General features: G+C 33.0%; 1 protein-coding gene across 2 annotated transcripts in view; it reads left to right on the plus strand.

Moving 5' to 3' along the window:
- Positions 1-15,301, plus strand: part of LOC142348386 (glycoprotein-N-acetylgalactosamine 3-beta-galactosyltransferase 1-B-like) — a 90,167-nt gene that overhangs the window by 43,184 nt on the left and 31,682 nt on the right. The window contains exons 2-3 of one of the 2 annotated variants that reach the window (XM_075399714.1): positions 2,564-2,721; positions 3,079-3,229. In XM_075399714.1, coding sequence (XP_075255829.1) covers positions 2,564-2,721; positions 3,079-3,229 — 309 coding nt within the window. Of the gene's footprint in view, positions 1-1,373; positions 2,219-2,563; positions 2,722-3,078; positions 3,230-15,301 lie in introns of those variants that run through there. The other variant, XM_075399713.1, reaches the window with a different exon arrangement.

Genomic DNA, 15,301 nt, shown 5'->3' on the forward strand with positions numbered 1-15,301 from the left:
TGAACGCCATTAATGTGTCATAAGAACTCTCAATAGTGAGATAACGCGACAAAACGAGAAACAAACGTGAAAATTAGACTAATGCTTAAAATTCAGAAAAAAAATGTGATATCAAAGCCAGAAAACCAAAACTTTACGCTTCAAACCGCAAGAAGACTATATTTTAAATTGGAGGAAAAAGTGGAAAAATAAGCACTTTTTTGCTGACACTAAGCAACAAGTTGACCAAGTTAAAAGAAAAAATGTGGCAAAGTTCAACAAGCCAATGTTTAATTAAAAATCAAACATTTTTGAAAGTCAAAACGGACATAATCTTTCGAATAAAAAAATCAGATATATTAGCTTGGAATTGCTCAGGAAACCAATTGGACCTCCTGTCATCAATTAGCTTTGAATTGAATTGTGCTGATCTTCAATTAACATAAAAAAAGGTCGAAACTTTTAAAAATAGAGAGACCGACTGATTACAACAAGAATTAATTTTGGATTGTAACAATCCCAAATTGGACCAAAACCGGCTTTGTTACTGATGTTCGTCCGTTAATAACACTCAATGTTTCGAATGTCTTAGATCGATATAATTTGTTAGTTAAAAGATTTAAAAAACTGGGTTTTTGATAATCGTAAAGTTAGCAAAAGTGGCAAAACTTTAATTCCAGACTACTCTCAATGAAAATGGAAGTAAGAACAGCTCCCTTTGTAGTCTAAAAAGATTGTATTAGTTGTTTTTGGTTGTGTACTTGCGGTAAATTTAATCAAAGTGGACTAGAGAAGCCTATTTCGTGCTATTTTTGATGAAAAACGCTGAATTTTGAATTATTTAGCCAAAACATTAGCCCAGAAAAATTAAATCAAAATAGTCAACAAAACTTTTTTTGTCTTTTAAAAATAATATCATTTGTACTATTGTTAACAATTTTTACATATTTTAGCAAAATTGACAAAATTTTAGGCAAAAATTCGGGAAAATGTGAATAAAGTATTGCAAATTGGTCTAATATTCACAAAAATTTCAACCACGATAACTCGCTCTAGAAAACGAAATTCAAAAAACTCTTTCTACTTCCATATTTTACGCTGGACGGGCTTTTTTATTGATACCACTTACAACTCTCTACGATGAATATATCGAAAAAAACCCATTTGAGTATATAATTCCTCCGCCCTCAAGAGGGGTTGGAGCAATTATGATTTTACGTAAATGGTCTTCTTTTGGTTTCCTAAATATTGGGACCGTAGAGTTGCTGCCAGATTCTTTTGAAGGGTTATGAGAGACCCCCATGAGAGATCCAGGTCGGTGTGATCAGGTCTACATCTAAAACGGCCTAACTTGACAACTTGAGCAAACTTACATTAAACTGTTCATGTTTCAGGAGGTTACCCCAGTCCTGCAGGCTACGTCATGAACAAAGAAGTGCTCAGAAAGTTGGTCACGGTTGCATACAGAAATGAAACTGGTTGTCCTTCGGATAAAACCTCCATGAATAGCGACATGGCTATAGGCCTATGCATGCAAAGCATTGGGGTCGAACTCGTTACCGCAACGTCATCAATGACGTCACGCGGAGTTCCGTCATCAGAAACATCATCATCTGATATTACGTCACAAGAAGAAGATCATGAATTATTTCACGCCTTGAGTCCTGAAGCTCAATTTAATCTTGGTTGGAAACGGGTTCCCTGGTTTGATAAACACGCAAAGTCATCTTCTATTCTTTCGGAGCCAGAAAATTTGGGCAAACCAGAAGCCAGTCCAAGAGCCCAAGATAGTTCAGACAGATTGACTGATGATAAATCTGATTTGTTCGGATTTGAAGCTGCAAATAAATGTTGTACTAAAAAAGACGTGATAACTTTTCATTCTTTAAAAGGACCCGTAATTCTGTGGGTGGATTTCATGTACAATAACTTCACAACTCGTAACTAGTGCTTATTGTAATAACTTTAATGCGAGTATTGGTAACATTTCATTTGTGGGTTTTTTTTCAATTATAAACAAATACTATAAGCATCTGAGTTTTTATCTCGTAATCTATTTCACTATTTTAGTGACAATTTCGTTCGTTTTCTATTTTAGTAAAAATAGATCATGTGTTCACTTTAGATTATGTAGGCTTCATTTTGACTAACTTTGCCCTGCTGTGAGTTAATTATGTATTCGACCCAACAAGCCAGACTGAAAACAGCCAGACTTGAAACACACAAAGCCTTAAAATGTAGCATAATGTTCTCTTTTCTTTGGTTTTATTTGGCAAATATGTAGATAGAAGGATTGAATCAATCTGGTCCCAAAAAGGGACTTCATCTCAATACTCATCCACTGATTGTTCTACATCAATGTTTTAGAACTGCAAGCCGGACCTCATATCAAACCAGGAATATTTATCCATTTGGGTCTGTGTCTTTATTTCGTGGAAAACTCAGTTTACTAAAAACTCTTTAGACAAATGCACATTCTCGCATCAATGTCAATTTTTCATTGTAACCAAACCATTTTTAGTGAACATCTCGGTAACTCAGAAGGGTTTCTAACAAGTTAGAGCATGATTGCGTTCGTTTATAGAGATACAGACTAAATACGTGAAGATGTCGTGGGGTCCCAGGTGTGACATCACCCTCTACGTCAGTGACGAGGACAACCCCTCCTTCCCCACCATCATGGTCACACCCCACACTGGCTATAGACGACTCTGGGCAAAGACCAGATGTGCTCTCGAAATGGTCAGTTCCAGGGAAGGGTTAGAGAACAAAAGGGCGAACTATTAGTTGGAATTTACTGGCCTCTATCTGCAGAAACTCAACTTTGTTAAATGCCATCTGCAGTTAATGTTAGAAAGTAAAAGTCAAAGTTTTACGATACCAATTAAAATCTTAAAAAGGTGCAAAATTTCATGCTGATTGCTATTTTTCATGACTAAATTAAGCAAAAAAAAACAATATTACATAAGTTTTAGACACTTTATTCAAAATCTAATTCGGTTACCACAAAGTTACTGAGTTCAATTTTATTTAATCAGTTGCAACTGTTTTACTTTTATTAGATCTCCATAAAAATATTCCAGTAAAGATTTATTTCAGATTTATGAGAAATACTACGACAAGATAGACTGGGTTCTGAAGACAGATGACGACACCTATGTGCACGTGGAAAACCTCAAGAGATTCCTCTCCACTAAAGACACTAACAAGCCTGAGTACTTTGGCAAATTCTTCTCGCCCTATGTCAAAAGTGAGCATGGAATTTAATTGCAAACTTGTCCCTAGTATTCAGCAGAGAGTTTTATATGTTACCACGAACCAGCATAGCAAAGACATTTTGAGCGATATCTCTTAAAAATTTTCGGTTCAGTACAAATCAAAATAAAACGACAGCTTCTGAGTTCAAAAAGAGTGAATTTTTGGTATTGGTTGGCTCTTCTAAAAATAAAAGTTCCCCATTAAAGATCAGAAAGGGACACTTCAACTTGGTATTCCCAGATTTGGGGTGGATTAGATTCAGGTTTTTCTTTTTTCTCAAAAAACATTCATCTAGAGGCGTATAACTTGCATCTGAAGTGTACTTGTGACCTTTTTCGCGAAAATCTTCTTAGCACAACCTTGAATTTTGGTGTGTTGCACATTGGGATGTATTCATGGAAGTCTTGCTTTTTAGAGAGTGAACTATTATACATTACAACACGATTAAAGAAGTTGTTTTGAGAACACGTTTCATTGATATGCGTCGCAAGAAGGACTTAGTCAGATAATCGGACTCTAGGATCTATATCCATTTCTAATTGCCCAGAAATCAGTAGTAAAAATGGGTAGGAAACCAACCAGGGTTCTGTTTTAAAATACCAGAATAAGAACTACTAGTTTGTAAGAATTTGGCAGCATATTCAAAGTCCAGAGACAATCAGTGTACCCCGGCTCAGTAAAACGACTTTTTGAACACATACCTTTTAAGAAAGCGCGTTGTAATTTTTCAATTTTCCTCGACAAAATTGATCCTGGAAACCACACATTTGATTATCATTTTTTGTTGTACTAGGTATTGAGCTTCGTATATGGGCTAAATTTTTCTCTTTTGTTCCTAATTCTACTTCAAAGTTTAAATTCCATGACGAGTTTTCGAGGAACACAATTGCAAAACTTTTCACTCGTTTTTCTTGTTTTATGACGCTTCGTCCTTGTAAAAACAGTCTGCATTTGGGTTCGTTCTTTTTTTGAGAAAAAACAATAATCTAAAATGTTTTGTAATTAGTGTTTTCGCTGCTTCACAAAATTGCCTTTTCAAAGTGTTATTGCAATTGTTCTTTGTTACTTCGAGAGCCTACAACTTGTGTGTTGTCAACGTACATAAAACATTCATTTACCAGAGTTTTTGACAAGTAATTTATATAAGTTGAAAAAAAAGAAAACTTTAAAAAGGGAAAATTGTGGCCCAATACTGTGGGTTAGAATGAACTCTGATTTTTAACGACTATTACAGACAATTACTATCTGCTGTGATTCGGTCAGATAGGATGCAAAAAACATTAGGAGACAATTTTGTAATTAATTGTGTCAGAAATCTTTGCAATGTCAAGATGAAAGGTAATGGGGTCTGTATTGGAATCATGTGCGTCATACAAGTTATGACAGTGAACTAAAGGCTGTGTGATTATCAAACGATTTTTTGCTAAAAACATGTCGCTCACTACACAATTTATTCTGGAGTTGTTTCTGAATTTGTCTCTAGGCTAGTCGTTCGAAGTGAAGATATGGTGAACTACAAGGTCTTTAATTTGTTTTTCCCATCTTATACTCAATTTTAAAATGAAGAGAAACATGGGTTTTTCTCCACAAAATTTGAAAAACGCATTTGTTGATAATAGAATTTTAAGTAACTTTGGATTTTTCATCGAATGATTGTGATCCATTTTAAACATTTGTTATCGCTTTTTCGAGTGTACCTGGACAGAATTGAAAATTGACAAGAAAAATTTCCGTTGGAAAAGAATCTGCTATTTGTAACTCTGAAATTTCTCCAATGGAAACAGAGGCGAAATTTTCATTGAAGCAATCTGCGTTTTCCTTGAAGTAATTAACATTGCAGTTTCTGAAAATCATATAGTCTGGTAGGGAATATTGAGCAGAAAGGCTGTGTGATTTGTCTCAACAGACTGAAAGCATCTTCTGACGAGCATATGTTACTTTTAATGAAGTGATGGTTGTCTTCGTCCAATTATTTTGATTATTTGCCTTTCAGTAGCAAAAAAATTTGCTTGCTTTGCGTTACTTTTTTCAGCCGTTCTTTGCTTATTCTGGAAGTAGATACTCTTTAACGATGTGTTCCAATTTAAAATTCCGTGCTGCATTATTATGCATTAGTATGTTCAGTTTGCATGGAATCTTCTTTGGGTTGCCGCACAATTTTTTCCGAAAAAGAAATTTTGTTTCCAACATTTTCAATTTGCCAATGGTTTCCACCAATTGAAATTGATGACTGGGAGAAAGAAAGGAGCTAAGGAGCATATTTTTTGAATTAATCGCACAAAATTGGTGGTTTTGAGCACGAGTAACAAAACCTTTATCATTTATTTTTTTGAATTCGATTTGACCAAAAACTCAAAAAATGACGAGCTTTAATAGTCCGCATCAGTTTGCAGCTCCTTTTAGATGTAGATTAGTTTTTAAGTATAAAATTACAGTTTGCATTATTTCTCGGTGTATCACAACCTCTGTCCGCTTGGAGCAAGTGTATAGGGATCACTTTTCCAAATAGTTTTGGTTACATAGCTGTCTGTTTGCTTTTCTCAATCCCCTGAGGATTGATATCTTTCGGTTAGTGAAATATTTTTATTGATATAAGGTAATGCCGCGTTTCTCTCGAGCCTCCTGCTATCTATCTGTTGGCCGGTAGATTGCCTGATATTATCAGGCTCAAACAGAGCCTTATCGTTGATACTAACAAACACTCTCTTGTTTGAATGTTCAAGAGGGGTGGATAATTGAGGTGTTTATTACCCTGCGGTAGCTGCATGTGTTGGTAAACACAATGTTGCTTCAAAATGAACTGGTTCACACAAATCTAAGTTCTGTGAGCAATGCAATTACATGCTCCATCTCAGCAGTCCAGCAATAGATCAAAGGAGGTGTTTCTGAGTGTAATCAAAACCCACTCTATGAAAGCTCTAACTGTTTAGCTCAGAATTTGACCATAAGCTTGAACGCCCCGCTTAAAGTTTTCAAGTCCTCGCTCGGCAAGTCCATTTGTTCTCGGATGATAGATGGTTGGTTCCATTTTTATAACCACTAATTGTTACTACGGCATAGTAACCGATTAAAAATTGAAGCAATCTAATAAAATTAACGTTTTCAATTTCCCATATCTCCCAAAAGGTTTGATGTGTTTAATAAATACAAGTTTTTTCACCAACAGGGAAGGTTTCAGACCAACCTAGTGTTGTGTATGTAATTACTGTTTCCTTTTAATACATCGCCAGTCTAGATGGATTTCGCGCCAGTTAACTGCTTCTGTCCAAATTGCCTTTTTTGCGGGGTGGGCACCTCTTCAGAAGTATTGACATGAGGTCAATTCCTATTTGAGTACAATGAAATACACAACATCACAGAAATAGATGCCGTTGTGGGCTGTATCATCATCTTTCAGTTGTTCAGATCCCGTCTTTGCTGCATTGTGGCTGAGATTCCTTATTCTTTTGACAATATTTTGAAATAAATGCTTCCATTCTAATTCTGTACAAAATATTTGTCGTTGAAAGCGATGCAAACTTATTCTCTGTCATAAATCTTGTCAAATTTTATCCTGCCAAAAGCATCAAAAATGAGTAACCTGCTTTTTTGGTGTGTGTATCAATTCGAATTGATTCCTAATTGCGCCATTGCCTGCTCAGTGGTTTTTTCTGACGTCAGTTTTGGGATAAGCTTTTCTGGAGTTAGGAGATATTTGAAGATAGTTTGGCATATTAGATATGAAATTAGGCTTAAAAATGAAAGGGATCAAAGAAAGGGACAAATTTTACTGGTGGTTGGAATCCTTGTTTTATCCACTACTACTCCTAGCTAAACAGTGCTAACTGTTCTGTTCTCTCTTTACATTCATTAGTATAATCAATATCACAAACTATATAGTAACCATGATCACTATCATCTGGAGTATTTAATATAGTATCAAGAGTAGTAGTAGTAGTAGTAAAATGGAAGTCCTTATAAGGTAGCTTTTGCATCATTGCATAGCCGTATAGGTTGTTTGCATCAATGTAAAATATGGTCTTACCATCACTGTTATCTATATATCTATCACCCATTATTCCACATATACCACCTCTCTTTGCTCCAACAAAATCATCTAGCATTTGTTTATCTTGCAATGTATCTAATGTAACACCACTTGACATTAACCAACAATCAAAACTATAACCTGGGAGACTTACATAATGTAGTGGGTTTAGCTTGAATTCTTTCATACTTAGTTTAACATATTCTTTCATGCAGTAGTCTAATATTTCCACATCATTTTGTAAATACTCTATAGTTAGATCTTTACCAGTTTTATGACTGTTGTCTTTTTTAAAGATATCGACTTCTTCTTGTGTTGGTAATTTATTATGTAGAGAGGATTTGAAGTCTTCTATTTTTAGATTACCTATAACTTCATCATACGACTTTTTCGTGGTTCCCCAGGTAGCTTTGCTACTATACAACTCTAAACCAAAGTATTCATATGGTTATAATGTTTTAGTTTTACACCCGTATATCTTTGCCATTTGATCTAGAGGCATAGCTAGGAAGTTATAACTATCTAAGAATTCAAGACAACCAATAATAAACATCTTAGACTTACCAGCAGCAAGTGGCATGTTATCTACTTTTCTCTTATCATTTTTCTATTTAAAGAGTTCACTGTATAGTAGGTTGAAGTCATAGCTAGAGCCATTATGGAATATTACAGGAATGAAGTTTTTGTTGTTTGTATCTTAGATTACATATTTTACATGCTGGTCCTCTATATTTACCAGTTTCATGACAGTGATCTCTAACTTTATTAATACATGTTTTGCTGCAGATATGACAAGTATTATTGGTTTCATGCTATAATTTATCTTCTTCTGTGAATATCATTTGTTTGTTGCGCTTGAAGTTCTTCCCAGTTTCTATTTCTAATAGATCTCTAGCAAACTTTTTGATGCAGCCTAGACCGAAGTAGTTTTTGAAGTTACATTGCCAGGTGTAACCCTCAGCTATTGGAATATGTTCAGCTATAACATATGTACGATCATTAGTTGAGACTTCAACAATGCAACATTCTATATCGGCAGTTATAATATTTTTTATAATCTGACGTTTTTGTTCATTTATAAAAGTAATATGTTTTTCCTTAGGACAAACAATCTCTGGTTTGAATGAGTTGTTGCATTCGTGTTTATCATATTTAATTTGTGAGTTAAACCAATAGGTACACCTATCACAATAATAATATTTAACGTTATTTTTATTTGGTCGTTCTAACAGGGTTTCTATGTTTTTATTAGAGCACAGTGTTATATTTGACCATTACTCCAAACTAGTATTCTTACATCTTTTCTATCTTTCTCAAAATCATCCACTTGTTTGAACGATTCTATTTTGCCCCCACCACAAGGTGTGTATACCCAAATTTTAATATTATACAATTTCTGTATTCTTATTATATAAGCAAAATCATCTTCATGTTGTTGTCTTGGTTCAATTAGTTTATCTACAAATTTACTTTCTCGAGTTCCATGATGTGGGGCGGGATGCAGCCAAGCAGTTATAGTTAGTTGTAAGCAATTGTATTTATAACTACGTATATTTAATATCGATTTAGAGTTTTTGAGATCAGGAGGTAAATCTATATAACTACCAATAGATGCTTTAGTTGGTTCAATGTTTAACTGAATACTTCTTATTCCAAGAAACTCAAAATTATAACCATAACCTTCATATATTTCCTTTGCGAAATCTAGCCACCGATTGAAGTCACCATATTCATATATTGCATTATTATTAATGTAATCAGTATTGAAGAATATTTTAGTAGTTTTAACTTCTTCTTTGGTTCTCTTCTTATAATCACATTCAGCCGTGATCTTATATTCAAAACTCTTAACTTTACGAAACTGGTAACAGTTTTTATCACTGTTATCTATATATCTATCACCCATTATTCCACATATACCACCTCTCTTTGCTCCAACAAAATCATCTAGCATTTGTTTATCTTGCAATGTATCTAATGTAACACCACTTGACATTAACCAACAATCAAAACTATAACCTGGGAGACTTACATAATGTAGTGGGTTTAGCTTGAATTCTTTCATACTTAGTTTTACATATTCTTTCATGCAGTAGTCTAATATTTCCACATCATTTTGTAAATACTCTATAGTTAGATCTTTACCAGTTTTATGACTGTTGTCTTTTTTAAAGATATCGACTTCTTCTTGTGTTGGTAATTTATTATGTAGAGAGGATTTGAAGTCTTCTATTTTTAGATTACCTATAACTTCATCATACGACTTTTTCGTGGTTCCCCAGGTAGCTTTGCTACTATACAACTCTAAACCAAAGTATTCATATGGTTATAATGTTTTAGTTTTACACCCGTATATCTTTGCCATTTGATCTAGAGGCATAGCTAGGAAGTTTTAACTATCTAAGAATTTAAGACAACCAATGCTAAACATCTTAGACTTACCAGCAGCAAGTGGCATGTTATCTACTTTTCTCTTATCATTTTTCTATTTAAAGAGTTCACTGTATAGTAGGTTGAAGTCATAGCTAGAGCCATTATGGAATATTACAGGAATGAAGTTTTTGTTGTTTGTATGTTAGATTACATATTTTACATGCTGGTCCTCTATATTTACCAGTTTCATGACAGTGATCTCTAACTTTATTAATACATGTTTTGCTGCAGATATGACAAAGGTTATTGGTTTCATGCTATAATTTATCTTCTTCTGTGAATATCATTTGTTTGTTGCGCTTGAAGTTCTTCCCAGTTTCTATTTCTAATAGATCTCTAGCAAACTTTTTGATGCAGCCTAGACCGAAGTAGTTTTTGAAGTTACATTGCCAGGTGTAACCCTCAGCTATTGGAATATGTTCAGCTATAACATATGTACGATCATTAGTTGAGACTTCAACAATGCAACATTCTATATTGGCAGTTATAATATTTTTTATATTCTGACGTTTTTGTTCATTTATAAAAGTAATATGTTTTTCCTTAGGACAAACAATCTCTGGTTTGAATGAGTTGTTGCATTCGTGTTTATCATATTTAATTTGTGAGTTAAACCAATAGGTACACCTATCACAATAATAATATTTAACGTTATTTTTATTTGGTCGTTCTAACAGGGTTTCTATGTTTTTATTAGAGCACAGTGTTCTATTTGACCATTACTCCAAACTAGTATTCTTACATCTTTTCTATCTTTCTCAAAATCATCCACTTGTTTGAACGATTCTATTTTGCCCCCACCACAAGGTGTGTATACCCAAATTTTAATATTATACAATTTCTGTATTCTTATTATATAAGCAAAATCATCTTCATGTTGTTGTCTTGGTTCAATTAGTTTATGTACATATTTACTTTCTCGAGTTCCATGATGTGGGGCGGGATGTAGCCAAGCAGTTATAGTTAGTTGTAAGCAATTGTATTTATAACTACGTATATTTAATATTGATTTAGAGTTTTTGAGATCAGGAGGTAAATCTATATAACTACCAATAGATGCTTTAGTTGGTTCAATGTTTAACTGAATACTTCTTATTCCAAGAAACTCAAAATTATAACCATAAACTTCAAATATTTCCTTTGCGAAATCTAGCCACCGATTGAAGTCACCATATTCATATATTGCATTATTATTAATGTAATCAGTATTGAAGAATATTTTAGTAGTTTTAACTTCTTCTTTGGTTCTCTTCTTATAATCACATTCAGCCGTGATCTTATATTTAAAACTCTTAACTTTACGAAACTGGTAACAGTTTTTAATTTCCTCTAAAGAGTATTTAGTTGCTTCATCTATGTCTTCAATGTAATTCCCAGCTTTATCTGTAATATAAAACTCTCTTATGTTCTGACTGGAGTTTATATCGAAGTCTTCTGTGTTTTTTACTTACTGACGATTATGACTATATGGGTGAGTAGTTAGAGCTATTTTATTCCTAAATTCTTCATGACATTCTTTAAATTCATACTTAAATCTGGTGGAGATATCCTCTTCAGTTTTAGTTTTAAGTTTGGTGGCTGGTTTGGTTTTAAAAATATAATCATCTTCATCCAAATTATACAACCTCTCAGAGATTTCTTCTTCTTCAGACTCAAACATTTTCTCCAATAGTTCCTTATGTTCGAGATCGTATGATTGATTTCTGTATAAACTCTTCCTTGATTCAAAGGATAGATTACAGACATCGCAGAAGTTTATGACATTAGATTTAGTTGATTGGGTCATGATGTATTTATTTAGGGTATTAATCAAAAAATAATATTTCCGAAAATGAAAATGAAATGCAAAAAGTGTATAAATAAACCTTGGAGAGAATGTTGTAATAATTGTAAAGAATTAGAATATTCTTGTTATGTATGTAAAAATATGGTTAAAGTGAAAGATTATATAGAACATTTGGAATATCATTATTCTGATCCTGATCAAAATCTAACATGTAGTATGTGTAATGTTTATAAACATATATCATTATATAGATTTAGAAATAGGAATTGTGGACTATGTATTTATTTTCATAGATATAGATATGGTCATTTTAGTAATCTATTCAGAGAGCATGTTTTTAAGTATAATATTCAAGAAGACATAGAAAAACACTAAACACCGTGTTTCCACCGATCTCAGTGTTTTTGACTGTGCTTTTTTTGTTCGCTTTCTTTCATATTTAGCAACCACTAATAGTACAAGAAGTCAACAAGCTTGGTTTAACATCGCATTACACATCAGTGAAACTGCTTCGCAGATCGAATGAAAAGTGCATGTCATGCTAAAATGGCCGCCACCATTCACAAAGAAAGCCACCACCACTAACAGAATGAAATCAAACAAGTGAAAATTTCGAATATATGATGCCCTTAAAAATTAGCTAGTAAGGTGAGTATTTATTAAAATTTTAAATAGAAGGATTTAAATATTACTTTACTTTCAAACAGGTGATTATTTGGGAAAGGATAACTAATTTTAATTTAAAAATCATGTCAGAATATTCTAGAAAAAAGAATGTTCTAGAATAATTCTCCATGAGGCGACCTTTATTCTCCACGGCACTTTTTGGCTATTCATCATGAGTTTCACTTCACTACAAAAACCAGCGAAAAATTTGAAAAAATTTTCGTTATTTGGCGAGACTTTAATAAGTTGAGCTTTATCATGCACTTTTTTATCTGAAGAGAATCTAAACGAGTTGACTAATTTAACAACTCAAATGATTACTTTATGTAAGGAGAACAAATGCATGCCCGACAGCACCGCCGAACTTGAAAGTGAGACTGGAAAACGAACTAAAACAGAACTCTTCCAGTTATTCCTCTCCAAGTTCAAGAAGGACCTACTAAGTTACGCGCATCAGGAAACACTGGACAAGTTTGAAGTGAATGTGCCGGAATATTTATCTTTCCACAATAAACTCAGGAGTTCATTCAATATTGGTGAATTTGAGTCTTATCTCACCACAGTCAATAACATGGAGGGAAAGCTGAATCGCTTATATCTACTGAAAATTTCTGACACAGGATACATATGGGGGAAAGTAAAACAAAATCATCAAGAAAACAATAAGGATATTCCCTGGAAAAAACTACTGAACGATAAAGGATATTCCTACTCTACTATCCAGAGTTATATCAAGCGTGTGAAAGCTATCCCAGGATCCTAGTCTCCACAGACTACTATTCAGAATGGAAAAAGTTCATTACAATGTTTTTGGCAGAAGTTCAGAAGGATAGCCAGCTACAATCTAGGTGCATGACAGAACTACAATTTTCATAAATGATAAACAAGTGATTGGTTATTGAGAAATATATTTAATATTAATATTGATATCCTTAGTGTTAATACATTAATATATTCACGTGATTATAAAATGTTCAGTCAGCTGATTAATTAAAATTAAAAGTGTTCAAGCATTCTGTAGTTGCACCCTCCCCCACAGTTGCCATTAAGAAAGGTCGAGCAGTACTGCCGTAGCGTGGTAAAGGCAAGTCAACCTTTTATCAAGACCTCTCAAGACTCGGCTCAAAAAAAATGTACCCTGGTACATAGAATCACTCAGTTAAACATCATAGATCAATGGTCTCCAAGGGTAAAGTCAAAATTTTAAAGAAAATTGTTTCTTATTATCGGTTTCTAAGCAATTTTGGGTTATTTTCAGTCCATCCGATTCTATTGAATAAAAACTCTTTGAGATGATTAACCTGATTTGTTTCAATATAGTTTGTCATATCAGATATGAAATTAGGCTTAAAACTAGCTTGAGAACTTTTGGATATTAGTGTATGAAATGCATAAATTATACTAGCTATGTACATTTTGTACACAAAATTGTGCATGTAATATGTATTTATAGTGGTGAATATAGTAGTGGATAAAACAAGGATTCCAACAAACAGTAAATTTTGGCCCGATTCGAAATGCGCGATTAGCGTTAGGAGAAAGGGACAAATTTTACTGGTGGTTGGAATCCTTGTTTTATCCACTACTACTCCTAGCTAAACAGTGCTAACTGTTCTGTTCTCTCTTTACATTCATTAGTATAATCAATATCACAAACTATATAGTAACCATGATCACTATCTCGCATTATATGGAAGAATCTAATATAATATTCCATTTCGTCTATATGATTAGAATAACTTGAAATTAATAATTCATCATGCCAGGGATCCTTACCTTGTTTTTAGACTCTTCCATCTGCGAAGCAGGTTCCCCGACAACCCAATTTTGTTTTCCACAAGCTAAACATTTTTTCAACTCAGAGTAGTTTTCATCAATAGAATTTTCATTATCCATTTTTTACTCTTATTATAATTTTTCAATAAAATGACTAAGCTAGATGAAATTATAGAATTAAACAACAAGAAAAAGATAAATTAAAACAACAAGAATATTATGGAGAAATAGGAGAGTTATTTGATCATTTAACTAAAAAACTAAATGCAAACACTGAACGGAATCTAGCATTAGGGGAACAAACATTGAGAGCAATAGATTGGCAAAATCAAGAGTTAGATAAACAAACTAAGATGATCCAGCAAGCTGGCCTCTAGTTTAATGAAGCTTTAATGAAGTCCAATGGCAAAACTGTAGAGGAAGCTCGAGATAAACCAGGACTTTAATAGTAGATAAAGACACAGCTCAAATTATTAATTTAACGTCAGTTCAATCTAACCCTCAATTAAAGTTAAAGTTCGGAAATTTCGATATTGGTGAATTTGAAATGAACGGTGTTAAACTAATTTACCAAGAAATTGCATTTATAGTTAGGGATAATATATATGAATTGTCAGATGAGTTTATAAACTTTCTTACTAACCCTAATATAAAACATGGTGAAATCAGGGAAGATGAAAACAAAATTAAAATGTTTTTAAAGGATATTAGATATGGTTTAGGAAAAAGGAATAAGAAAAGCGCTAGATATAGAACAATAAAACGTATAATGGTGGTAAAAGATGATGTATTTGGCAGGGCAGGGGTTTAAATAGCAACCCAGACCCAAATAGTTTAATGGAAAGACTAGAAATAATATTATTAGAAACAAAAGCTGGTCATGATGGATTATATGATGAAATGCTAGATATATCTAAGCAACTATTATCTATGAATATTATTAATCAAGAGCAACTAGATAATTTTGTTTTTAACTATGGTAAATAAATAATGATGGAAAAACAACAACCACAACAACAACAACAATAACAACTAGCTAAGGAAGTATTCAGTCCTCAAATAACAAAGTTTAGAAGACAAAGAATAATACCATTATATAAAGATGAAACATGGTCAGCTGATTTAATTGATAAGTAATCTGTAAGTAAATACAATAATAACTATAATTTTATTTTAACTGTTATAGATATATTAACAAAAAATGCATGGGCTATTCCATTAAAGAATAAATCTGGTTTATCTATAACTAATGGTTTTAAAAAAATATTAAGTGAACATCCACAAGGTGGCTCTGAACCTAGAAAAACAGAAAAGTTATGGGTAGATAGAGGTAGTGAGTTTTACAATAAAACATTTAAATCTTTACTTAAAGAATA

This window comes from Convolutriloba macropyga, chromosome 10 (assembly GCF_964194025.1).
Source record: "Convolutriloba macropyga chromosome 10, txConMacr16.3, whole genome shotgun sequence".
Lineage (NCBI taxonomy): Eukaryota > Metazoa > Xenacoelomorpha > Acoela > Convolutidae > Convolutriloba > Convolutriloba macropyga.